Source organism: Cherax quadricarinatus, unplaced genomic scaffold (assembly GCF_038502225.1).
Source record: "Cherax quadricarinatus isolate ZL_2023a unplaced genomic scaffold, ASM3850222v1 Contig581, whole genome shotgun sequence".
Taxonomy (NCBI): domain Eukaryota; kingdom Metazoa; phylum Arthropoda; class Malacostraca; order Decapoda; family Parastacidae; genus Cherax; species Cherax quadricarinatus.
In genome coordinates this window covers 20001-46975 of record NW_027195607.1, presented here as the reverse complement: position 1 = coordinate 46975, position 26975 = coordinate 20001, and the positions used below count along the sequence as shown (strand labels likewise).

The following is a 26975-nucleotide window of genomic DNA, read 5'->3' as shown; positions in this document are numbered from 1 at the left end:
AAGCTCGGTATCTCAGCAGGAGGTGGAAGACTTGAGGAAGGTGATAAAGACAAGCACAAGCACTCCGCTACAAGCTCGGTATCTCAGCAGGAGGTGGAAGACTTGAGGAAGGTGATAAAGACAAGCACTCCGCTACAAGCTCGGTATCTCAGCAGGAGGTGGAAGACTTGAGGAAGGTGATAAAGACAAGCACAAGCACTCCGCTACAAGCTCGGTATCTCAGCAGGAGGTGGAAGACTTGAGGAAGGTGATAAAGACAAGCACAAGCACTCCGCTACAAGCTCGGTATCTCAGCAGGAGGTGGAAGACTCGAGGAAGGTGAAGACAAGCACCAGCACTCCGCTACAAGCTCGGTATCTCAGCAGGAGGTGGAAGACTCGAGGAAGGTGAAGACAAGCACAAGCACTCCGCTACAAGCTCGGTATCTCAGCAGGAGGTGGAAGACTTGAGGAAGGTGATAAAGACAAGCACTCCGCTACAAGCTCGGTATCTCAGCAGGAGGTGGAAGACTTGAGGAAGGTGATAAAGACAAGCACAAGCACTCCGCTACAAGCTCGGTGTCTCAGCAGGAGGTGGAAGACTTGAGGAAGGTGATGAAGACATGTACAAGCACTCCGCTACAAGCTCGGTATCTCAGCAGGAGGTGGAAGACTTGAGGAAGGTGAAGACAAGCACAAGCACTCCGCTACAAGCTCGGTGTCTCAGCAGGAGGTGGGAGACTTGAGGAAGGTGATGAAGACAAGCACAAGCACTCCGCTACAAGCTCGGTGTCTCAGCAGGAGGTGGAAGACTTGAAGAAGGTGATGAAGACAAGCACAAGCACTCTGCTACAAGCTCGGTGTCTCAGCAGGAGGTGGAAGACTTGAGGAAGGTGATAAAGACAAGCACAAGCACTCCGCTACAAGCTCGGTGTCTCAGCAGGAGGTGGAAGACTTGAGGAAGGTGATGAAGACATGTACAAGCACTCCGCTACAAGCTCGGTGTCTCAGCAGGAGGTGGAAGACTTGAGGAAGGTGATAAAGACAAGCACTCCGCTACAAGCTCGGTATCTCAGCAGGAGGTGGAAGACTTGAGGAAGGTGATAAAGACAAGCACAAGCACTCCGCTACAAGCTCGGTATCTCAGCAGGAGGTGGAAGACTTGAGGAAGGTGATAAAGACAAGCACAAGCACTCCGCTACAAGCTCGGTATCTCAGCAGGAGGTGGAAGACTCGAGGAAGGTGAAGACAAGCACAAGCACTCCGCTACAAGCTCGGTGTCTCAGCAGGAGGTGGAAGACTTGAAGAAGGTGATAAAGACAAGCACAAGCACTCCGCTACAAGCTCGGTGTCTCAGCAGGAGGTGGAAGACTTGAGGAAGGTGAAGACAAGCACAAGCACTCCGCTACAAGCTCGGTATCTCAGCAGGAGGTGGAAGACTTGAGGAAGGTGATAAAGACAAGCACTCCGCTACAAGCTCGGTATCTCAGCAGGAGGTGGAAGACTTGAGGAAGGTGATAAAGACAAGCACAAGCACTCCGCTACAAGCTCGGTATCTCAGCAGGAGGTGGAAGACTTGAGGAAGGTGATAAAGACAAGCACAAGCACTCCGCTACAAGCTCGGTATCTCAGCAGGAGGTGGAAGACTCGAGGAAGGTGAAGACAAGCACAAGCACTCCGCTACAAGCTCGGTGTCTCAGCAGGAGGTGGAAGACTTGAAGAAGGTGATAAAGACAAGCACAAGCACTCCGCTACAAGCTCGGTGTCTCAGCAGGAGGTGGAAGACTTGAGGAAGGTGATGAAGACATGTACAAGCACTCCGCTACAAGCTCGGTATCTCAGCAGGAGGTGGAAGACTCGAGGAAGGTGAAGACAAGCACAAGCACTCCGCTACAAGCTCGGTGTCTCAGCAGGAGGTGGAAGACTTGAGGAAGGTGATGAAGACAAGCACAAGCACTCCGCTACAAGCTCGGTGTCTCAGCAGGAGGTGGAAGACTTGAAGAAGGTGATGAAGACAAGCACAAGCACTCCGCTACAAGCTCGGTGTCTCAGCAGGAGGTGGAAGACTTGAGGAAGGTGATAAAGACAAGCACAAGCACTCCGCTACAAGCTCGGTGTCTCAGCAGGAGGTGGAAGACTTGAGGACGGTGATGAAGACATGTACAAGCACTCCGCTACAAGCTCGGTGTCTCAGCAGGAGGTGGAAGACTTGAGGAAGGTGATGAAGACAAGCACAAGCACTCCGCTACATGCTCGGTGTCTCAGCAGGAGGTGGAAGACTTGAGGAAGGTGATGAAGACAAGCACAAGCACTCCGCTACAAGCTCGGTGTCTCAGCAGGAGGTGGAAGACTTGAAGAAGGTGATGAAGACAAGCACAAGCACTCCGCTACAAGCTCGGTGTCTCAGCAGGAGGTGGAAGACTTGAGGAAGGTGATAAAGACAAGCACAAGCACTCCGCTACAAGCTCGGTGTCTCAGCAGGAGGTGGAAGACTTGAGGAAGGTGATGAAGACATGTACAAGCACTCCGCTACAAGCTCGGTGTCTCAGCAGGAGGTGGAAGACTTGAGGAAGGTGATAAAGACAAGCACAAGCACTCCGCTACAAGCTCGGTGTCTCAGCAGGAGGTGGAAGACTTGAGGAAGGTGATGAAGATAAGCACAAGCACTCCGCTACAAGCTCGGTGTCTCAGCAGGAGGTGGTAGACTTGAGGAAGGTGATGAAGACATGTACAAGCACTCCGCTACAAGCTCGGTGTCTCAGCAGGAGGTGGAAGACTTGAGGAAGGTGATAAAGACAAGCACAAGCACTCCGCTACAAGCTCGGTGTCTCAGCAGGAGGTGGAAGACTTGAGGAAGGTGATGAAGACATGTACAAGCACTCTGCTACAAGCTCGGTGTCTCAGCAGGAGGTGGAAGACTTGAGGAAGGTGATGAAGACATGTACAAGCACTCCGCTACAAGCTCAGTATCTCAGCAGGAGGTGGAAGACATGAGGAAGGTGATGAAGACATGTACAAGCACTCCGCTACAAGCTCGGTGTCTCAGCAGGAGGTGGAAGACTTGAGGAAGGTGATAAAGACAAGCACAAGCACTCCGCTACAAGCTCGGTGTCTCAGCAGGAGGTGGAAGACTTGAGGAAGGTGATGAAGACATGTACAAGCACTCCGCTACAAGCTCGGTGTCTCAGCAGGAGGTGGAAGACTTGAGGAAGGTGATGAAGACATGTACAAGCACTCCGCTACAAGCTCGGTGTCTCAGCAGGAGGTGGAAGACTTGAGGAAGGTGATAAAGACAAGCACAAGCACTCCGCTACAAGCTCGGTATCTCAGCAGGAGGTGGAAGACTTGAGGAAGGTGATAAAGACAAGCACAAACACTCCGCTACAAGCTCGGTATCTCAGCAGTAGGTGGAAGACTTGAGGAAGGTGATAAAGACAAGCACAAGCACTCCGCTACAAGCTCGGTATCTCAGCAGGAGGTGGAAGACTTGAAGGTGATAAAGACAAGCACAAGCACTCCGCGACAAGCTCGGTGTCTCAGCATGAGGTGGAAGACTTGAGGAAGGTGATAAAGACAACCACAAGCACTCCGCTACAAGCTCGGTATCTCAGCAGGAGGTGGAAGACTTGAGGAAGGTGATAAAGACAAGCACAAGCACTCCGCTACAAGCTCGGTATCTCAGCAGGAGGTGGAAGACTTGAGGAAGGTGATAAAGACAAGCACTCCGCTACAAGCTCGGTATCTCAGCAGGAGGTGGAAGACTTGAGGAAGGTGATAAAGACAAGCACAAGCACTCCGCTACAAGCTCGGTATCTCAGCAGGAGGTGGAAGACTTGAGGAAGGTGATAAAGACAAGCACAAGCACTCCGCTACAAGCTCGGTATCTCAGCAGGAGGTGGAAGACTCGAGGAAGGTGAAGACAAGCACAAGCACTCCGCTACAAGCTCGGTGTCTCAGCAGGAGGTGGAAGACTTGAAGAAGGTGATAAAGACAAGCACAAGCACTCCGCTATAAGCTCGGTATCTCAGCAGGAGGTGGAAGACTTGAAGAAGGTGATGAAGACAAACACAAGGACTCCGCTACAAGCTCGGTATCTCAGCAGGAGGTGGAAGACTTGAAGAAGGTGATAAAGACAAGCACAAGCACTCAGCTACAAGCTCGGTATCTCAGCAGGAGGTGGAAGACTTGAAGAAGGTGATAAAGACAAGCACAAGCACTCCGCTACAAGCTCGGTATCTCAGCAGGAGGTGGAAGACTTGAAGGTGATAAAGACAAGCACAAGCACTCCGCTACAAGCTCGGTGTCTCAGCAGGAGGTGGAAGACTTGAGGAAGGTGATAAAGACATGTACAAGCACTCCGCTACAAGCTCGGTGTCTCAGCAGGAGGTGGAAGACTTGAAGAAGGTGATAAAGACAAGCACAAGCACTCCGCTACAAGCTCGGTGTCCCGTAATGGAGGCGCCTTGATTTTAGTGAAGGTTTTTTGATATAAATCACTGAAGCTACCGTCATAGTCCTGCAGTGTTGGTGTGTATCTGGGTAAGACTTACACTACCAACAGCCTGGTAAATCAAAGAGAGGGCAACAGTTATTGGATGGAGGATCGAGCCTTAAACAATTTTTTCTCAGAATGACTCCAACGGGTTATGCGCTTCAAAAAATACAATAAAATGCTACTGGTATTATTGAAAACAGTAAATCCAACAATTTTGCCAACATAAAATCGTAATTCGTAAGGCTTTTCGAAAGAGGAAAATTTCGTTTTTCATTTATTAAAACATACAAGTGAAGAATAATATTTAACTGAATAAACAATTAAAAACATTAAGGGAAACATTGTAAATAAGATATAATTCAAATTAACATCTGATGAAAGTGTACAAGACCTGAGGTCTGTCTGTGTACATGACTTTCTTACCTGAGGTCTGTCTGTGTACATGACTTTCTTACCTGAGGTCTGTCTGTGTACATGACTTTCTTACCTGAGGTCTGTCTGTGTACATGACTTTCTTACCTGAGGTCTGTCTGTGTACATGACTTTCTTACCTGAGGTCTGTCTGTGTACATGACTTCCTTACCTGAGGTCTGTCTGTGTACATGACTTTCTTACCTGAGGTCTGTCTGTGTACATGACTTTCTTACCTGAGGTCTGTCTGTGTACATGACTTCCTTACCTGAGGTGTGTGTGTGTACATGACTTCCTTTGTATAAACCTTGGTAATAAATACCGACAAGTTGGTTTAGAAAGACACGTAAGCAAACACTATAACATATTTATTAGAAAACGCTTCGGTCCTGGGACCTTGATCACTTCTAACATACAGAGGTAGAAAGACATATATATAGGCGGAGAGTGAGATGTGACGCACGTGACCTGAGGAATGTCATAAGAACATAAGAATGGAGGAACACTGTAAAAGGCCTACTGGCCCATGCAAGGCAGGTCCTTATCAAAACAACCTCTACCTATGATGAGGACGGGTAGACGATGAAATCATGTGACTCCTGTGTTGTTGGGTTGGTGCTGCTTAAGTATCATATATGCCAATGTTTTTGAAATTTTGTAGTTTCCAGCGTTGCGTTCTATAGTGTCGGTGACGGCGATTAGTGAGGCTTCTAGGCAAAGTCGGCGTCTGAGGTCTGGTTCGGTGAGAACGAGTTGTGCCTCATTCCAGTTCATCAAATGCCCCGTGGAGTCTCTGTGGGGGACACAGGCGTACCTTACATCGTCTCTGTTAGAGGCATTTCGATGCTCATTCAGGCGGACTGCATGATCTCTGCCTGTCTCGCCTACATATTTCTTGGGACAGAACCCACAAGGGATAGTGTAGACGCCTGCTGTAGAAGTTAGAGGTGTGGGGCTGCGTTTCGTAGTGAGGTCTTTGATAGATGATGTGTTTATGGTGGAAACGTTGATGTTACTCATAGCAAGTGCCCGGCGAGTATTCGTGGCAACATTGCCACATGGGAGTGCTATGAACTGTTTTGGGGCTGTTCCATGGGCGGTTTGTTGAGGATAGCTTGTGCCTTGGGTCTGGAATCTCGGATGAAGAAAGATGGGAACTGAAGACGTGTAAAGGCTTGTGTTATGTAAGTGCATTCTTCTAGAAAACAGGGGCTGGAGATGCGAAGAGCTCTCAAGAAGAAGCCAATGAGGACTCCTCTCTTAGTGCGGGTGTCTTGGTGTGACTTCCTTACCTGAGGTCTGTCTGTGTGCATAACTTCCTTACCTGAGGTCTGTCTGTGTACATGACTTCCTTACCTGAGGTCTGTCTGTGTACATGACTTCCTTACCTGAGGTCTGTCTGTGTACATGACTTCCTTACCTGAGGTCTGTGTACATGACATCCTTACCTGAAGTCTGTGTACATGACTTCCTTATCTGAGGTCTGTCTGTGTACATGACTTCCTTATCTGAGGTCTGTCTGTGTACATGACTTCCATACTTGAGGCCTGTCTGTGTACATGACTTCCTTACCTGAGGTCTGTCTGTGTCCATGACTTCCTTACCTGAGGCCTGTCTGTGTACATGACTTCCTTACCTGAGGTCTGTCTGAGTACATGACTTCCTTAACTGAGGTCTGTCTGAGTACATGGCTTCCTCACCTAAGGTCTGAGTACATGACTTCCTTACCAGAGGTCCGTCGCAGAGTTCATGACTACCTTATCAGAGGTTTGTTTCAGAGTACATGACTACCTTACCTGAGGTCTTTCTGAGAACATGACTACTTTACCTGAGGTCTGTCTGAGAACATGACTACCTTACCTGAGGTCTGTGTACATGATTACCTTACCAGAGGTATGTCGCAGAGTATATAACTACCTTACCAGAGGTTATCACAGAGTACATGACTACCTTACCAGAGGTTGTCACAGAGTACGTGACTACCTTACCAGAGGTTGTCGCAGAGTACATGACTACCTTACCAGAGGTTGTCGCAGAGTACATGACTACCTTACCAGAGGTTGTCGCAGAGTACATGACTACCTTACCAGAGGTTGTCGCAGAGTACATGACTACCTTACCAGAGGTTGTCACAGAGTACATGACTACCTTACCAGAGGTTGTCACAGAGTACATGACTACCTTACCAGAGGTTGTCACAGAGTACATGACTACCTTACCAGAGGTTGTCGCAGAGTACATGACTACCTTGCCAGAGGTTGTCACAGAGTACATGACTACCTTACCAGAGGTTGTTGCAGAGTACATGACTACCTTACCAGAGGTTGTCGCAGAGTACATGACTACCTTACCAGAGGTTGTTGCAGAGTACATGACTACCTTACCAGAGGTTGTCGCAGAGTACATGACTACCTTACCAGAGGTTGTCACTGAGTACGTGACTACCTTACCAGAGGTTGTCGCAGAGCACGTGACTACCTTACCAGAGGTTGTCGCAGAGTACGTGACTACCTTACCAGAGGTTGTCGCAGAGTACATGACTACCTTACCAGAGGTCACAGAGTACATGACTACCTTACCAGAGGTTGTCGCAGAGTACATGACTACCTTACCAGAGGTTGTCGCAGAGTACATGACTACCTTACCAGAGGTTGTCGCAGAGTACATGACTACCTTACCAGAGGTTGTCGCAGAGAATATGACTACTTTACCAGAGGTTGTCACAGAGTACATGACTACCTTACCAGAGGTTGTTGCAGAGTACATGACTACCTTACCTGAGGTTGTTGCAGAGTACATGACTACCTTACCAGAGGTTGATGCAGTACATGACTTCCTTACCAGAGGTTGTTGCAGAGTACATGACTACCTTACCAGAGGTTGTCGCAGAGTACATGACTACCTTACCAGAGGTTGTTGCAGAGTACATGACTACCTTACCAGAGGTTGTCGCAGAGTACATGACTACCTTACCAGATTTTGTCGCAGAGTACATGACTACCTTACCAGAGGTTGTCGCAGAGTACATGACTACCTTACCAGAGGTTGTCGCAGAGTACGTGACTACCTTACCAGAGGTTGTCGCAGAGTACATGACTACCTTACCAGAGGTTGTCGCAGAGTACATGACTACCTTACCAGAGGTTGTCGCAGAGTACGTGACTACCTTACCAGAGGTTGTCGCAGAGTACATGACTACCTTACCAGAGGTTGTCGCAGAGTACATGACTACCTTACCAGAGGTTGTCGCAGAGTACGTTACTACCTTACCAGAGGTTGTCACAGAGTACGTGACTACCTTACCAGAGGTTGTCGCAGAGTACATGACTACCTTACCAGAGGTTGTTGCAGAGTACATGACTACCTTACCAGAGGTTGTCGCAGAGTACATGACTACCTTACCAGAGGTTGTTGCAGAGTACATGACTACCTTACCAGAGGTTGTCGCAGAGTACATGACTACCTTACCAGAGGTTGTCGCAGAGTACATGACTACCTTACCAGAGGTTGTTGCAGTACATGACTTCCTTACCAGAGGTTGTTGCAGAGTACATGACTACCTTACCAGAGGTTGTCGCAGAGTACATGACTACCTTACCAGAGGTTGTCAGAGTACATGACTACCTTACCAGAGGTTGTTGCAGAGTACATGACTACCTTACCAGAGGTTGTTGCAGTACATGACTTCCTTACCAGAGGTTGTCGCAGAGTACATGACTACCTTACCAGAGGTTGTCAGAGTACATGACTACCTTACCAGAGGTTGTCGCAGAGTACATGACTACCTTACCAGAGGTTGTCGCAGAGTACGTGACTACCTTACCAGAGGTTGTCGCAGAGTACGTGACTACCTTACCAGAGGTTGTTGCAGTACATGACTTCCTTACCAGAGGTTGTTGCAGAGTACATGACTACCTTACCAGAGGTTGTCGCAGAGTACATGACTACCTTACCAGAGGTTGTCGCAGAGTACGTGACTACCTTACCAGAGGTTGTCACAGAGTACATGACTACCTTACCAGAGGTTGTTGCAGTACATGACTTCCTTACCAGACGTTGTCACAGAGTACATGACTACCTTACCAGAGGTTGTCGCAGAGTACATGACTACCTTACCAGAGGTTGTCGCAGAGTACGTGACTACCTTACCAGAGGTTGTCACAGAGTACATGACTACCTTACCTGAGGTTGTTGCAGTACATGACTTCCTTACCAGAGGTTGTCACAGAGTACATGACTACCTTACCAGAGGTTGTTGCAGTACATGACTTCCTTACCAGAGGTTGTTGCAGAGTACATGACTACCTTACCAGACGTTGTCGCAGAGTACATGACTACCTTACCAGAGGTTGTCGCAGAGTACGTGACTACCTTACCAGAGGTTGTCACAGAGTACGTGACTACCTTACCAGAGGTTGTCACAGAGTACGTGACTACCTTACCAGAGGTTGTCACAGAGTACGTGACTACCTTACCAGAGGTTGTCGCAGAGTACGTGACTACCTTACCAGAGGTTGTCACAGAGTACGTGACTACCTTACCAGAGGTTGTCGCAGAGTACGTGACTACCTTACCAGAGGTTGTCGCAGAGTACATGACTACCTTACCAGAGGTTGTCGCAGAGTACATGACTACCTTGCCAGAGGTTGTTGCAGTACATGACTTCCTTACCAGAGGTTGTTGCAGAGTACATGACTACCTTACCAGAGGTTGTTGCAGTACATGACTTCCTTACCAGAGGTTGTTGCAGAGTACATGACTACCTTACCTGAGGCTGTTGCAGAGTACATGACTACCTTACCAGAGGTTGTTGCAGAGTACATGACTACCTTACCTGAGGCTGTTGCAGAGTACATGACTACCTTACCAGAGGTTGTTGCAGAGTACATGACTACCTTACCTGAGGTCTTTCTCAGAGCACATAATCACTTTCTTCAGAGAAGGCAGCCTGGAAAGGTTCAAGTCATCTTTGGAAGAATATAACAACTCAGGAGCGATCTCACACAACATGTGATGATAACTGTCGAGAGACAAAACATTTCAACTTCTGACTCTTAAGAATTAACATCTCTTAAATAACAGTGAAATTAAGAGAGTCAATGTTTTTATGTGTATTTTATGCTCTAATACCTACCATGTAATACGACCTGATGAACTTCCCTGAATCAAAATTGAAGCAAACTAGATTTACAGTCGCAATTAATCACTACTACTACTAATAATTTCTGAACACTTAGGGTCAGTCGACACTCAGGGTCAGTCGACACTCAGGGTCAGTCGACACTCAGGGTCAGTCGACACTCAGGGTCAGTCGACACTCAGGGTCAGTCGACACTCAGGGTCAGTCGACACTCAGGGTCAGTCGACACTCAGGGTCAGTCGACACTCAGGATCAGTCGACACTCAGGGTCAGTCGACACTCAGGGTCAGTCGACACTCAGGGTCAGTCGACACTCAGGGTCAGTCGACACTCAGGGTCAGTCGACACTCAGGGTCAGTCGACACTCAGGGTCAGTCGACACTCAGGGTCAGTCGACACTCAGGGTCAGTCGACACTCAGGGTCAGTCAACACTCAGGGTCAGTCAACACTCAGGGTCAGTCAACACTCAGGGTCAGTCAACACTCAGGGTCAGTCGACACTCAGGGTCAGTCGACACTCAGGGTCAGTCGACACTCAGGGTCAGTCAACACTCAGGGTCAGTCAACACTCAGGGTCAGTCAACACTCAGGGTCAGTCAACACTCAGGGTCAGTCAACACTCAGGGTCAGTCAACACTCAGGGTCAGTCAACACTCAGGATCAGTCAACACTCAGGGTCAGTCAACACTCAGGGTCAGTCAACACTCAGGGTCAGTCGACACTCAGGGTCAGTCGACACTCAGGGTCAGTCGACACTCAGGGTCAGTCGACACTCAGGGTCAGTCGACACTCAGGGTCAGTCGACACTCAGGGTCAGTAGACACTCAGGGTCAGTCAACACTCAGGGTCAGTCGACACTCAGGGTCAGTCGACACTCAGGGTCAGTCGACACTCAGGGTCAGTCGACACTCAGGGTCAGTCGACACTCAGGGTCAGTCGACACTCAGGGTCAGTCGACACTCAGGGTCAGTCAACACTCAGGGTCAGTCAACACTCAGGATCAGTCAACACTCAGGGACTCCATCTATGCCCCTCGTTTCTTTCCTGCCAGAGAGTTAGAGCCCTTAGACTTTTCTTCTAGCAGAGAGGAACTAGAGTCAACAGTTGCGTATTGCCGATCATCGGCAGCTGTGCCTGACGGCATTCATATACGTATGTTCCAGCATTTACATCCGCCAGCCCTCGCTGTCCTCTTATGTCTATTTAATCTATTTGGTTACAAGTAGTTCTTCCCAGCTGTGGAAATCTGCCATTCTTCTACCTTTTCGTAAACCGGGTACTATGGGACATGGTGCCTCCCACTATCGTCCCATTGTTCTTACCAGTGTAGTTCGCAAGGTAATGGAATGTCTCGAAAATAGACATTTGATGTGGTGTTTAGAGACACACAGTAGTCTCTCCACTAATATGGCTTTCGTAAAGGCCGTTCTACTGTTAACCAGTTATTCCGTTTAGATACGTATGCTCATAATGCCTTTGCCAACATCTACTCAGTTATTGCCATCTTTTTTGATCTAGAGAAGGCATGCGATATAACATCTTGACCCAAGTTCGCTCATTAGACCTCGGAGGCAATCTGCCATTTTTCCTTAAGAACTTCTTATCTGAGAAGTTAATAACATGTTAATAACATGTTTTCCCCAGATATTGGCCAAGCTGAAGGTGTCCCCAGAGATGACTCCTTAGCATCACACTTTTTCTCCTTGCTATTAATGATCTGGCATCTATTCTTCCATCTAATATTTAGTTATCAGTCTTTTGATGAGTTTGCTATAGCTTGTGCAGGCGCTGGCTGTCACCTCATTGCAGATTTTCTCCAGAATGCTGTCAACCGTGTTTCTAATTGGCCACTACTCATGGGTTTAAATATTTTGGTACTAAAACATATCAAATTACTTTCACCAGACGTGTTGTCCCAGATATTCCATTGTACCTGTACGGCTCGCGCATTCCAGAATGTGATACTGTCAGGTTTCTCGGCTTTCTGTTTGACCGCCGTTTATCTTGGAAACCTCACATTACCTCCCTGAAGGCAACTTGTCACAAGCGGCTGAACCTCCTTAAAACCCTCTCTCAATTTTCATGATCATTGAGCTTTCCTTCGACTGCATTTAGCCCTAATTTTATCAAAAGGGATTACGTTTATGTCTGTTGAGAGCCTATATGCAGAGGAGAACATTCCATTCTTGAACGATCACCGTGATGCTCACTGCCTCCGCTATTTTGTCTGCTCTCATGACCTTCGCAATCCTTCCATATACAAGATAATAACGGACAGTAGAGGTCCACTGTTTGTTCGTCGCCCCTGTTTACTTCGTCCCTTTTCTCTTCGTCTACATTCGTTCTTGTCTTCTATTCAGTTGTCCCCCTTTATATGTTCATCTAGAATCTAACTTTTCCCTTTTTCCTTGGAAGGTTTCGACAGTTCGTGTCTGTTCTTCCTCACTGTCATACGTGAAAGCCCAAATACCTACAGTTGCTTCTCGCTCTCTTTTTTCTTAATCACTTCCGGTCTCATTCTCATGCCGTCGCAGTGTGCACTGACGGTTCTAAATCCTGTGACGGTGACAGGTTTGCAGCAGTGTTTCCGGACAGCGTGGTGCGAGGGCATTTTTACAGTTGAATTGCATGCAATTCTCGTAGCAATTATCCGTATTGCATCTATGCCTGTCTCGTTATTTGTAGTAGTCTCAAACTCCCTTGGTGCTTTGCAAGCTATTAAAAGTTTTGATTCACCTCATACCTTGGTTCTTCATATACAACTTTGGTTATGCCGCATTTCTGTTGGGTCCCCGGTCATGCTGACGTACATTGCAATGAGCAGGCAGACATTGCTGCGCGGTCAGCATTACGTGGCATCCGAGTTTCATATTGGTGCTCCATTCACAGACTGTTTTCTTATAATCTCTAACCACCTTCACAACTGTTGGCAACAACGTTGGTCTGATATGACACATAACAAATTAAATTCTATTAAACCAAGTTTAGGTTTCTGGCCATCTTCTTGTCATCTCAGTTGAGGGTGTGAGATTATGCTCTCCTGTGTTCGCATCGGGCACACTTGACTTACTCATGGGTATCTCATGGAGAGGCGCCCTGTTCCACACTGTGAGAATTGTCAGGTTCCAGTGTCGGTTTGCCACATTTTATTGGACTGACCGGTATCAACGATCACGCAGAATTTATCCCTGACGTTGTCACATCTCTTCCCTCCTTGCTGACGGAACCGCCTTTCACTCGGTCTCACTTGTTGATTTTTTGAAAGCAATTGATTTACTGTGCAAAGTTTGATGATACTTTAATATTCCTCACAGCCCCTTTATATTTCCAACTCTGCTCTCCTCTCCACCCTAGCTGCTCCCTGACCCAGCAAAACTCCGGCCCTGCAGCGCTCTATCACCCTAATAGATAATATAACTATTTATTGGCCAATATTAGTTGTCTGCCTATAAGAAGGCTTTAGGATGTCTTAATTATTATGTACACTCACTTATAATAATTGTATTAATTTTATGTAATATGACAATAGTGTGTATAATCAATTAAACCAGAAGATCAATAAATTACTTAACATTGTCAGTTACAGTAAATTTTTCTTATATATATATATATATATATATATATATATATATATATATATATATATATATATATATATATATATATATATATATATATATATAATATATATATATATATGTCGTGCCGAATATGTATTATTATTATTATTATCAAGGGGGAAGCGCTAAACCTGGAGGATTATACAGCGCCTGGGGGGGGGGAGGATGTGGAAGGCATTCAGGCTTAATTCGGGGAACTGGAGCACAGATCCAATTCCCTAAATCAAGAGCCGCCGAATATGTAAAACTGGTCAATTAGCAAGAACTCATTTAAAATTAAGTCCTTTCTAAAATTTTCTCTTATACGTTTAAAGATATATTTTTTTCATTAATGTTAATGTAAAATTTTATAATTTTGCACCAAAAGAATCTTAGAAAACTTATCCAACCTTATTATAACACGAGTAATTTATTTTAGCCTAACCCAACTAAATATATTTTAGATTTGTTTACAATAATTTAATATTAAACAAACACAGTGAAATATATTTTTTTCGTTAGGTTCAGGATGATTTTGACGAATTTATTGCATACACAAATTTTCACTTGTCCTATATGGCAAGATGAACGTTGCTATTTAAGCCAAGATCGCAAGTTCTGCCTATTCGGCACGACATTATATATATATATATATATATATATATATATATATATATATATATATATATATATATATATATATGCAGTCCACAACCATATTAAATGCATCCAGTGTTACTGGCTTGAAATATTTTGTTGAATAATTTCAAGCCAGTAACAAATAATATAAGGTCCAGATGTGTGAGTTTGAGGTGCTGAGGTGGACAGTGCTGGAGGAACACTGTAGAGACCCACTATTGCTAAAGTTCCACCTGTCTCCGAGGTTTAACTGGAGTAGTAAGTTTTATTTTAGATGCGCCAGAGTTCTCCTCAGTTATGTGGGTGATATGATAATTCAAAATTGTATTTGTGAATTTCACCGACATAATTTTTCACATAATTATTATAATTAGTACTATTATTATTAGTACTACTCTTTTATAAATTCATAAATATTAAAGCTTACTCTGATGTTCTGAACTTTTCATGGCAGATAATGGCCTTGATAGACACCTTGTTGAGGCAGTACTCTAACTCACTGGGCCGGTAGGCTGGGTTGATGTTCACCTGGACAATGAGGAAAGATAATCAGTAGACTATCTCACAGGCGATGTTGAAGTGAGAAACTTTGGGTAGTTGTGAAGACAGGTTGGACAGGTACATGAGTAGGTGTGGGTGGGTGAGTTAGACCTGTCTAGCAAGACTTAAGAAATCGTAATGACACGATTGCAAATAAACCATACCCCCGGCCGGGATTGAACCCGCGGTCATAGCTGGTCTAGCTGGTCTAGTGGCTAACGCGACGGGCTGGAGTTTTGAGACTCTATGACCGCGGGTTCAATCCCGGCCGGGGGTATGGTTTTTTTTTTTCTGTCTAGCAAGGGTCGTTAGGCCTGCTGCTTTACTCCACTATTCTAATATTCTTAGGAGCCATTAAGAACCTGGGAAATGAGAGGTAATAGAGTTGGCTAATAATAATAGAGAAAGATACTTTCAACTGGATCAAGAGCCTTTTCTTACACTATAAAGACATGTAAAGTAAAAGGACACAAATGAAACTAATGTGACATTTTATTGTGGCAACGTTTCGCTCTCCAGGAGCTTTGTCAAGCCGGCTTGATAAAGCTCCTGGAGAGCGAAACGTTGCCACAATAAAATCTCACATTAGTTGCACTTGTGTCCTTTTACTTTACATATTGTCGGTAATTCTACCAACATTACTATAAAGACACATGCATTATCCCTTGAAGGATAATACGAAATACATTGACCGTGTAGAAAGAATCGAAGATAAGCTTATTAAGAGTGTACGTACAAATAACATAAAAGGCACAACACCGTGACTGGAACGGTACACAAATAACCCGTATATAAAAGAGAGGAGCTTACGACGACGTTTCGGTCCGACTTGGACCATTTAGAAAGTCAGCTCCTCTTTTCTATATGCGGGTTATATGTGTACGTATAACTGGAAGGACCTAGTGCATATTAGAAGAAGAGTTACAAGGATGGAATGACATCGTACTGAGAGGTAACAACTTGTGTGACTCTCTTACCTGGAAGTAAAGACTAGTAGTCTCTGGAGTTTGTTTTCCTTGATTAGCTGAATTTACAGTGTAAGAGCTGCCATCCTACCTCAGCTTGATTCAAAATTTTGACCTTTTATGGTTTACTGTCATCCCTCAGGATGCAACTCACAACATTCACTAACAACTCTTGTATCCATTTACTACTAAATGAACAGGGGAATAGTTATAAGAAAAATGACCGCCGTCTCCACCTTCTCCAGGATAGAAATCGGGTCTTACGAATCGAATCGAATCGAGGACGACGAGAGCTGTCGTAAGGTGGGAAGGAAGAAGGATATGGAAGGATGGAAATTAGACACATGTGCAACTCTTGGGAATCTTTATTGAGGAAACGTTTCGCCACACAGTGGCTTCATCAGTCCATACATAGGAGAAACTTGAAGAACAGGAGGAGAATGAGGTAATCAGTCCCTCAACCTTGAGTTGATGTGTTCAGTCCATCAATCTTGAGTAGAATACGGCAGATGAGCGGAGAAGCAGCTTATAAACCGTATGGCAGGAGAGGTGCAGCAGTCATAGGTGGTGTTACATTTGTTCCATGTGGAAGTAGGTCGTGCCCAAGAATTAGGCAAGCGAAGAATTCCTAAGTATTAAGATCCCAAGAAGCTGCAGTGTCTGACAGGTTTGTAGATGAATGGTTCAGAGAACCGACATGTTGATAAATTAGACACATGTGCAACTCTTGGGAATCTTGTTCTTCAAGTTTCTCCTATGTATGGACTGATGAAGCCACTGTGTGGCGAAACGTTTCCTCAATAAAGATTCCCAAGAGTTGCACATGTGTCTAATTTATCAACATGTCGGTTCTCTGAACCATTCATCTACAAAGGATGGAAATAACTGGAAAAGGATGGGGAGGAGGGGAAGAGGAGGAATCAAGGCAAGTGGCCCAACCACTTTGGGACATGTGGTACAAAAGTATTGGAGACGTAGATAGAGAGGCTTGAAGAGGATGGCGAAGGCAGCGGCAGGAGCTGGGAGTGTCAGAAGGCAGCAAGCAGGATGAGTTGGTTATGGTCTTAAACCGTTTATCAGTGCGGTAAATTGTTTTCGAGAGAGTTGTATCACACTTATGGGAGAGCTGTAGTAGTATTCGTTGGTTTGGAGTTGGTGGAGTATCTGGTTGTAGGTCTTACGGTTGTGAGCCGACAACGGTAGTACTGAACCCATAGGGTACATACAGAAATTTGGGAATGAGAGGCAATCAGGTGTGATCCTTGGGAAAATAGGTAAATTTCCTTGAATCAAGAGCTCTTCACCGATATCAACCCTATTGGGTTAGAAATACAATACCTTCATACTGAAATATCTGATTGGGAGGTTACTGATCAGTAGATCATGTTTGTGAAGTTTGTGTCCTTCTGGAAAAAAGACAGTCAGGGAGCAAGTGATGGTGAATGAGCTTTCTTCTTTGGATTACCCAGTCTTTGTGGGGAGATGACTTAAGAAATCAATACCTCTCACCAGTACAAGTCCAGCCTTAGCAGCAGCAAGTTTTGTGAGGTACCATTCATAGGTGTTGGGCGCCCAGATACCAAGACGATCTCCACGCTCAAGACCCAGAGCCAATAGACCACTTGCTATTTCCTCACTCTGAAATTAATAAATTACTCAGAACTTCTACCCTATGATTCGACTGGAAACGTTTCGGTCCGCTGACCTTGGTCACTTAAAATGTAGGAGTGACCGAGGTTCACGACCGAAACAGTTTCATTAAATTACCAATTGTTTACATTTTGTCTTTCTCCAACAATCTGTATCTCATAACAAATTAAAATACTCATAGAGCTTCTGATGCCCAATGATACAATATAAAACTTTTCGGTCCATGGACCTTGGTCATTCAAACTGTAGAGTGACCGAGGTCCAAGATCGACTCATTTTAATAAAATATCCTGTCTTTTTCCAACAGTCTGTAGGTTGGATTTGAGTGGGACTTGCACATCAGAGCTTATTTCTTGGGTGGCATTGAAAATTGGGTCGGGCAAATGTTTTGTTAGTGGGATAAATTGCAAAGGACCTGCCTAGTATGGGCCAACAGGCCTCCTGCAGTGTTCCTCCTTTCTTATGTTCTTATTTCATAATATCATTAATTCAAGTTTATATGAAGAGTATGAACATTTTTTAGGCTTAATCTTATAAAAACATCACCAGTTTATGCCTATAGCAACTTCAATGTTGCTTTTCGGTAATGTACTGTATTAACATAATCCAACCTAGCCTAGCCTAACCTAGCTTAAGCTAAACATTATCTTAAATTTTACCTCTTGTTTAACTTGTTGATTTTAAGAAACTAAGTTTTTTTTTTATTTGGTGGCTTTTTTACCACTGTGAGACTTTACCATATACTTGACTAAGCCCACCAGTGGTCGAAACATCACCTTACTCTGTTATGAGTCCTTGATTCACTACGTGTCAACTGCTGCCATTACCTCTTGTTTAACTTGCGAGAATGTTGCTCTCTTGCCCTGCTGGACGGAGACAATGGCTTCTCTGTCACCAAACATGTCCTCGGCTCGGTCCACCATGTTACCCATATGTATCCCCAGTAAGGGCCGCGTGCCTGGGTTGGACACATAGCTCCAAGTAAGTGTCTCACTACTACGCTGCCTGGAAGTAGATTATTATTATTATTATTATTATTATTATTATTATTATTATTATTATTATTGGGAAGCCTCATATCCGTAAATTTTATACAGCACCTGAGGTGAAGAGCCTCGGATACAGAGGTTACATCCGAGGGAGAGAGTAGCTCCCATTCCATAAATCAAGAGCCTTCACCAGCACCAACATTCTCGCCATCTCTTTCCTTCACTTTGAGTGTTATGCATTATGTATATGATGTATGTGTGTGTGTGTGTGTACTTACCTGATTGTGGTGGCAGGGGTCGAGACTCAGCTCCTGGCCCCGCCTCTTCACTGATCACTATTAGGTCCTCTCCCTCCCTGCTCCATGAGCTTTATCATACTTCGTCTTAAAACTATGTATGGTTCCTGCCTCCACTACATTACTTGCTAGGCTATTCCACTTCTTGACAACTCTGTGACTGAAGAAATACTTCCTAACATCCCTTTCACTCATCGGAGTCTTCAACTTTCAGATGTGACCCTTTGTTTATGTGTCCCTTCCCTGGAACATCCTGTCACTGTCCACCTTATCTATTCCGCGCAGGATTTTGTATGTCACTATCATGTCTTCCCTAATCCCCCTGTCCTCCAGTGTTGTCAGGCCGATTTCCCTTAACCTATCTTCGTAGGACATTCCCCTTAGCTATGGAACTAACCTTGTTGCAAACCTTTGTACTTTCTCTAATTTCTTGACGTGCTTGACCAGGTGTGGGTTCCAAACTGGTGCTGCATACTCCAGTATGGGCCTGACGTACACAGTGTACAGTGTCTTGAACGATTCCTTATTAAGGTATCGGAACGCTGTTCTCAGGTTTGCCAGGCGCCCATATGCAGCAGCAGTTATCTGGTTGATGTGTGCTTCCGGAAATGTGGTCGGTATTATACTCACCCCAAGATCTTTCTCCTTGAGCGAGGTTTGTAGTCTCTGACCATCGAGCCTATACGTTGTCTGCGGTCTTCTTTGCCCTTCTCCGATCTTCATGACTTTACATTTGGAGGGATTAAATTCGAGAAGCCAGTTGCTGGACCACTTGTCCTGCCTGTCCAGGTCTCTTTGTAGTCCTGCCTGATCCTCATCTGATTTAATTCTCATTAACTTCACATCATCTGCGAACAGGGGCACTTCTGAGTCTATCCCTTCCACCATGTCATTCACATATACCATAAATAGCACTGGTCCTAGGACTGACCCCTGTGGAACCCCGCTAGTCACACGCGCCCACTGTGATACCTCATCACGTACCATGACTCGTTGTTGCCTCCCTGTCAGGTATTCTCTGATCCATTGCAGTGCTCTTCCTGTTATAAGCGCCTGATCCTCTGGCTTCTGCACTAACCTCTTGTGAGAAACTATGTCGAAGGCCTTCTTGCAGTCCAAGAAAATGCAGTCAACCCATCCCTCTCTCTCGTGTCTTACTTCTGTTACTTTGTCATAAAACTCCAGAAGGTTTGTGGCACAGGATTTGCCTTCCACGAATCCGTGCTGGTTGTCGTTCATAATCTTGTTCCGTTCCAGGTGTTCCACCACTCTCCTCCTGATAATCATCTCCATGACTTTGCATACTATACACGTCAGACACTGGTCTATAGTTTAGTGCCTAGTTTCTGTCTCCTTTCTTAAAAATGAGGACTACATTTGCCGTCTTCCATACCTCAGGCAGTTGCCCAGTTTCAAGGGATGTGTTGAAAATTGTGGTTATTGGCACGCATAGTGTCTCTGCTCCCTCTCAAAGGACCCACGGAGAGATGTCCGGTCCCACCACCTTTGAGGTATCAAGGCTACTTAACAGCTTCTTCTCATCCTCAGTTGTGTGTATTTCCTTCCTGTCTCTACTGTGAATACTTAAATCTCGTGTTAAGCTCCTCATATACCTAGTGATCGTTTCTTGTGAGCTCACCACCTTCTTTCCTCAGCCTGATTACCTGGTCTTTGACTGTTGTCTTCTTCCTAATGTGGCTATACATCAATTTCGGGTCAGACTTGACTTTCGATGCTATGTTGTTCTCGTACTGTCGCTGGGCCTTCCTCCTTATCTGTGCATACTCGTTTCTGGCTCTTCTACTAATCTCTTTATTTTCCTGGGTCCTTTGCTTTCTGTAATTTTTTCACTCTCTAGTGCACTTAGCTTTTGCCTCCCTACACCTTCGCATAAACCAAGGGCTCGTTCTGGTCTTCCCATTATTTCTGTTGCACTTGGGAAGAAACCTTACCTCTGCCTCCTTGCATTTTGTTGTTACGTAGTTCATCATATTGTTTACCGACTTTCCTACCAATTTTCTGTCCCACTGAACCTCCTGCAGGAAGTTCCTCATACCTGTGTAGTCCCCCTTTTTATAGTTTGGCTTTTCCCATTCAACTCCAGTCACCCTCTCCACTTGTTAACTCCATTATGTATTCAAAGCTTAGAATTATATGATCACTAGCTCCAAGGGGCCTCTCATGTGTGATGTCCTTAATGTCCGAGCTGCTCAAGGTGAACACGAGGTCCAGTCTCACTGGTTCATCCTCCCCTCTCTGGTAGTGTCCCTAATATGTTGGTGCATGAGGTTTTTCTAGCACAACATCCATCATCCTGGCTCTCCATGTTTCAGGGCCCCTGTGTGGCTCCAGATTTTCCCAATCAATCTCCTTGAGGTTGAAATCGCCCATAACCAGTAACTTTGCTCGAGTGAGCGCTTCTGGGCACCTCAGCTAGTGTGTCCACCATTGCTCTGTTATTAACTTCATATTCCTCTCTTGGTCTCCTGCAGTTCTGTGGTTGGTTATTCATCACTGCAATTACTACCTTATGTTCCCCAGACTGAATTGTACCTATTATGTAATCCCTTTCTCCAATCTCGTCCATTCCTTCCATTTCCTTGAATCCCCATCGGTTTCTAATGAGCAATGCAACCCCTCCTCCCCCTCTGCTCCTTCTATCTTTCCTCAGGATCTGATATCCGGGTGGGAAGATTGCATCTGTTGTTTCAGTGAGTTTCGTTTCTATGATTGCTATGATCTGTGGGGACGTCTCATTGATTCTTTCATGCCACTCCTCACATTTATTTGTTATTCCATCCACGTTTGTATACCAAACCTTTAACTTCTTTTCTAAAACTGTTGTAACATGGGTCGAGTCACAGCTCGTAGCCCCACTTCTTCACTGGCCGCTACTAAGTCACTCTTCCCGCTCCATAAGATTTATCATACCTATTCTTAAAGCTATGTATGGATCCTGCCTCCAGTACATCACTTCCCAGACTATTCCACTTCCTGTCAACTCTGTGACTGAAGAAATACTTCCTGACATCCCTGTGATTCATCTGAGTCTTCAACTTCCAACTGTGTCCCCTTGTTGCTGTGTCCCATCTCTGGAACATCCTGTCTTTGTCCACCTTGTCAATTCCTCTCAGTATTTTATATGTCGTTATCACATCTCCGCTATCTCTCCTGTCTTCCAGTGCAGTCAGGTCGATTTCCCTTAACCTCTTCTTGTAGGACATACCCCTTAGCTCTGGGACTAGTCTTGTTGCAAACCTTCGCACTTTCTCTAGTTTCCTTACATGCTTGGCTAGGTGTGGGTCCCAAACCGGTGCTGCATACTCCAATATGGACCCAACATACACAGTGTACAGGGTACTGAACGATTCCTTATTAAGATGTAGGAAAGCTGTTCTTGGGTTTGCTAGGCTCCAGCATGCTGCAGCAGTTATTTGGTTGATGTGCGCGTCAGGAGATGTGTCCGGTGTTATACTCACCCCAAGATCCTTTTCCTCGAGGGAAGTTTATAGTCTCTGGCCCCGTAGACTGTTCTCCGCCTTTGGTCTTCTTTGTCCTTCCCCAATCTTCATGACTTTGCACTTGGTGGGGTTAAACTCTAGGAGCCATTTTCTGGACCAGACCTGCAGCCTGTCCAGATCCCTTTGTAGTTCTGGCTGGTCCTCGTCTGACTGAATTCTTCTCATCAACCTCACATCATCTGCAAATAGGGACACTTCGGAGTCTATTCCTTCCCTCATGACGTTCACAAATACCAGAACAAGACCGGTCCTAGGACTGACCCTTGTGGAATCCCGCTCGTCATAGGTGCCCACTCTGACACCTCGCCACGTACCATGACTCACTGTTGTCTTCTTGACATGTATTCCCTGATCCATTATAATGCCTTCCCTGTTATCCCTGCCTGGTCTTCCAGCTTTTGCAATAATCTCTTGTGTGGAACCGTGTCAATGATTACTACTAAGTCCACTCTCTTCCTGCTTCAAGAGCTTTATCGTACTTCTTCTTAAAGCTATGTATGGGTTCTACTTCCGTATATCACTCTCCAGATTGTTCCACTTTATGACAACTGAATCATACCACGGGCGGGATTTGAACTCGCGGTCAGAGAGTCTCAAAACTCCAGACCGTCGCGTTAGCCACTGGACCAGCTAGTCACAATAAGATTCGTCTAACTAGGTATATTTCTACACCATAGGAAGGCTAGCATAGGCACCACTGTGACCACAAATGCAAGTTTTTACAGACGAATCTCCAACTAGCGTGGCCAGTGGCTAACGCGACGGTCTGGAGTTTTGAGACTCTCTGACGGCGAGTTCAAATCCCGCCCGTGGCATGGTTTGTTTGCAATCGTGTCATTACGATTTCGTGAGTCATGACAACTGAATGACTGAAGAAATAGTTCCTAACATTCCTGTGACTCATCTGAGTTTTCAACTTCCAGTTGTGACCCCTAGTTGTTGTGGCCCATCTCTACAACATTCTGCCTTTGTCCACTGTGACAGTTCCTCTCAGTATTTTATACATCGTTATAATGTCCACCCAATCCCTCCTGTCCTCCAGTGTCGTCAATCTGATTTTCATTAACATCTCATTAGATATACCCCATTAGCTCCAGAACTATTCTTGTTGCAAACATTTACACTTTCTCTAATTTCTTGGTTTGTCTGACCAGGTGTGAATTCCATAGCGGTGCTGCATATCCCAATATATGCCTGATGTACGCGGTACACAGTGTCTTGAACGATTCCTAACTTCGGTGTTGAAACGCTGTTCTTAGGTTTGCCAGGCGCCTATATGCTGCAGCAGTTAATAGGTAGATATGCACCTCAGGAGGTGTGCTCGGTATGATGCTCACCCCAAGATTATTTTCCTTGAACTCCATCTGCGGTCTTCTTTGTCCTTCTCCAAGCTTCCTGACTTTGCACTTGGTGGGGTTAATTAAACTCAAGGAGCCATTTGTCGGACCAGGCTTGCAACCTGTCCAGAGCCCATAGACTTGCCTTTTCAACCAGTCTCTAGTGTGGTACTGTGCCGAAAGCCTTACAGTCCTAGAAAATGCAGTGTACCCATCCCTCTCTCTCCCCTACTGTTCTTCTGTGCCTTGTAGTAAAACTATAACAGGTCTGTGCCAAAAGATTTCTCTTCCCAGAAGCCATGCTGGTTGCCTTGTATGAGCCCTTTCCTTTCTAGGTCCTCCACCACTCTTCTACTAATCTTCTCCATGACAACTTAATATACATATCAGCAACACGGGTCTGTAGTTTAAAGTTGCCTGTCTGTCGCCTCTCTTAAAAATTACGACTATGTTTGCTGTTTTCCACACCTCAAGTAGATGTCCTGTTTCGATAGATTTGTTGAAGATTAATGTTAGTGACATACAGATCATCTGTTCCCTCTCTCAGGACCCAAGGAGAGATGTTATTCGGACTCGCATCCCTTTGAAGTATCTAGTTCACCTAGCAGTTTCTTCATCTTCTCCTTGGTTGTGTGCGGTATGTGCAGCACTTGCTGGTGTACCATACCACCTCGGTTTGCTGAAAGCCTCTCCATCTCCATTCTGAATATCTCCATAAATCTTGTTCTGAGCTCTTCACATACTTCCTGGTCACTCCCAGTGAGCTACCCTCATTCCTTCCTCAGCCTGATTACCTTGTACTATTCTGTTGTTTTTCTCCTGATGTTGTTGTATACAACTTAAGGTCAGATTTGGCTTTTGATGCCATGTCATTCTCGTATTGCCACTCAGCCTCTCTCCTTATCCATCCACATTTGTTTTTGGCTCTTCAGCTCAACTCCTTGTTTTTCCTGAGTTCTTTGCCTTCTATATATTTTCCATGCTAAGCTCACTTGGTTTTAGCCTCTCCACATCTCCGGATAACCAATGAGCTCACTCTCGTCTTCTCATTGTCTCTGTTGCTCCTTAATACCAACTTCTCCTCTGCCTCCCTGCACTGTGTGGTCACACGTTACTGACTTTCCCTATAGCTCTCTTTCCCACTGGAGGAATTGCCAATGCAAAAATTGCCTTATATCCCCGTAGTCCCTTTTTTTGAAGTTAGGCTTCTCCTGTCCTCGTGCTGCTTCACTCTCCACTGTTAACTTTCCCAGCACCGCCTCCAGCATCTTACCCTTTCATGCCACTGGTCTCCCATGTAGCTCTACCTTTTCTCAGTTATTCTCTTAGTGTTTAAAATACCCCCATAAAAAGTAACTTTGCCGTCTCCATGTGGGTCCTTCTCGCCCCCTTGTCTTGCCTTCCTGCTATTCTGTGATGGGTTGCACGTCACTGCAATCACCACCGTGGGACCCTCAGTCCGAAGTGTTCCTACTATGTATACCTGGAGAGAGTTTCGGGTGTCAACGCCCCAGCGGCCCGGTCTGTGACCAGTCCTCATGGTGGATCAGGGCCTGATCAACCAGGCTGTTACTGTTGGCCGCATGCAGCTCGACGTACGAACCACAGCCCGGCTCGTCAGATACTGACTTTAGGTGCCTGTCCAGTGCCTTCTTGAAGTCTTGGAGTCACATGCTTTCCCTCTGTCATTTGATCCCAATTCTTCAAACATCCACTGGTTTCTTATGAGCAGTGTAACTCCTCCTTCACCTTTGTTTCCTTTATATTTCCTCAGGATCTTTGTTTCCATGACTGCTACGATGTCTGGAGATGCCTTCATAATTCATTAGTGCCACTACTCACACTAATTTGTTATTTTATCTACAACGGTGTACCATATCTTCAACTTCTTTTCCAATACAGTATTCCGGGGGCTGGCGGGTTTGTGTATGATGGGGAAGTAAGAGATACTATGAAAGGCTGCTGTGAAGATGAGGTTTGTGCTGGGTGGGTGAGGGCTGTGAGCACAGAGTTTGGTTTGTTCTGGATTATTGTGTTTGGATGAGATGGAGCGGTAGGGATTGATATGTTGTTCTGCGGATGGTTGTGTTTGCTGTTCCTCTCAAGTTCTGGCTCCCTTACTTGCCTCAAGTCTTGTCTCTCTTTCCTGTTCTTTACATCTTTGTATCATCTCGGTTCGTGTCGTTCTTTTCCTGTTCTGTTGCTGGTACAGCACACCCACTTATATTGTGTTGAGTTCTTTATCCATGGTTTCTGTTGCAAGATCTTGTTCTATTACCATTTCTGCCTTAAAAGTAAATTTGACTTGAAGATTTTCTTCCCCTCGAATATCTCCCTATTCTCAGAAAATTTGTTGACTTGGTCATGTCCTCCTCTCCTATTTGTTTGATGATATTTTCAATTTCTTTTTCCTTTCCCTGTCGTCTCTATTCTTATGTCTTCCCTTCAGTCTCTTGAAGCCCATGAATTATTATTGACTTCTCCCTCTCTTCTGATTTCATTTCTCTCCATATCTCTGGGTCTGATTTAAGCTTGACTGCTCCTTCCCTTAACATTTCCTGGATCCATTGGTAGCCTAATAGTGTCTCTTCAGGGCACTTATCTCATTTCCTTCCTTCAGTCCCCTCACTAACCGATGTTTCTGTTCCCGTTGGCATATGCCTTTCATTCCTGGGCCCCCCCTAGTGGCATCATAAGGTCTCTAAGGGATTTATCACCTTCCCTATATTCAGTCCCTCGCTGGTTGTTGATGTTTCTGTTTCTGATGCTATGCACCTTTTGTACTTTGGCTCTATATTCAGTTTCAGCATTTTCAGTTCGTCTTCTAAGTTCTGTATCCTAGCCTCTGCAGCTTTGGTTTGTAGCTCATCCTTTATGAGCTACATTGCTCACTGGAATCTCGTGATCACCCTCCAATGTTCCTTCCGAGGGCTCTGATGTAGAAAAGGCTGGGTTTACGGAATGTCGTGGTACCTTCCTCGGATTTTGCAGCGACAGTAATAGATCTAGTTCCCATTTTCGCTCTCAGGGCCTCCCAGAGGATGCGACCTACAACAGTCGGCTAATACCCAGCTACACATTATATTTACTAGTGAGTGGACAGAGGAAGCTCATGAAAGGAGACTTATGAATACATCTAGTCAGTTGGATAGCGTTATGACTTATATTAATATATTTTTCATTGCTAATGGCAGACCATTTAAACAATAAATCTACAGCCACTTATAGTTATTACTGAGTTGTTGTTGCATGAGTTGCTGTTGGCATGGTCCCATGCATGAAGGTCAGTGTTGGCATGGTCCCATGCATGAAGGTCAGTGTTGGCATGGTCCCATGCATGAAGGTCATTGTTGGCATGGTCCCATGCATGAAGGTCAGTGTTGGCATGGTCCCATGCATGAAGGTCAGTGTTGGC

General features: G+C 45.3%; 1 protein-coding gene across 1 annotated transcript in view; it reads right to left on the bottom strand.

Moving 5' to 3' along the window:
- The window catches only part of LOC128704826 (medium-chain acyl-CoA ligase ACSF2, mitochondrial), a 92252-nt gene that overhangs the window by 57581 nt on the left and 7696 nt on the right, over window positions 1-26975 (bottom strand). The window contains exons 2-4 of the mRNA XM_070080540.1: window positions 18245-18422; window positions 17277-17405; window positions 14690-14790 (exon numbers count right to left, since the gene is read on the bottom strand). Of these exons, the coding sequence (XP_069936641.1) occupies window positions 14690-14790; window positions 17277-17405; window positions 18245-18422 (408 nt within the window). The remainder of the gene's footprint in view (window positions 1-14689; window positions 14791-17276; window positions 17406-18244; window positions 18423-26975) is intronic.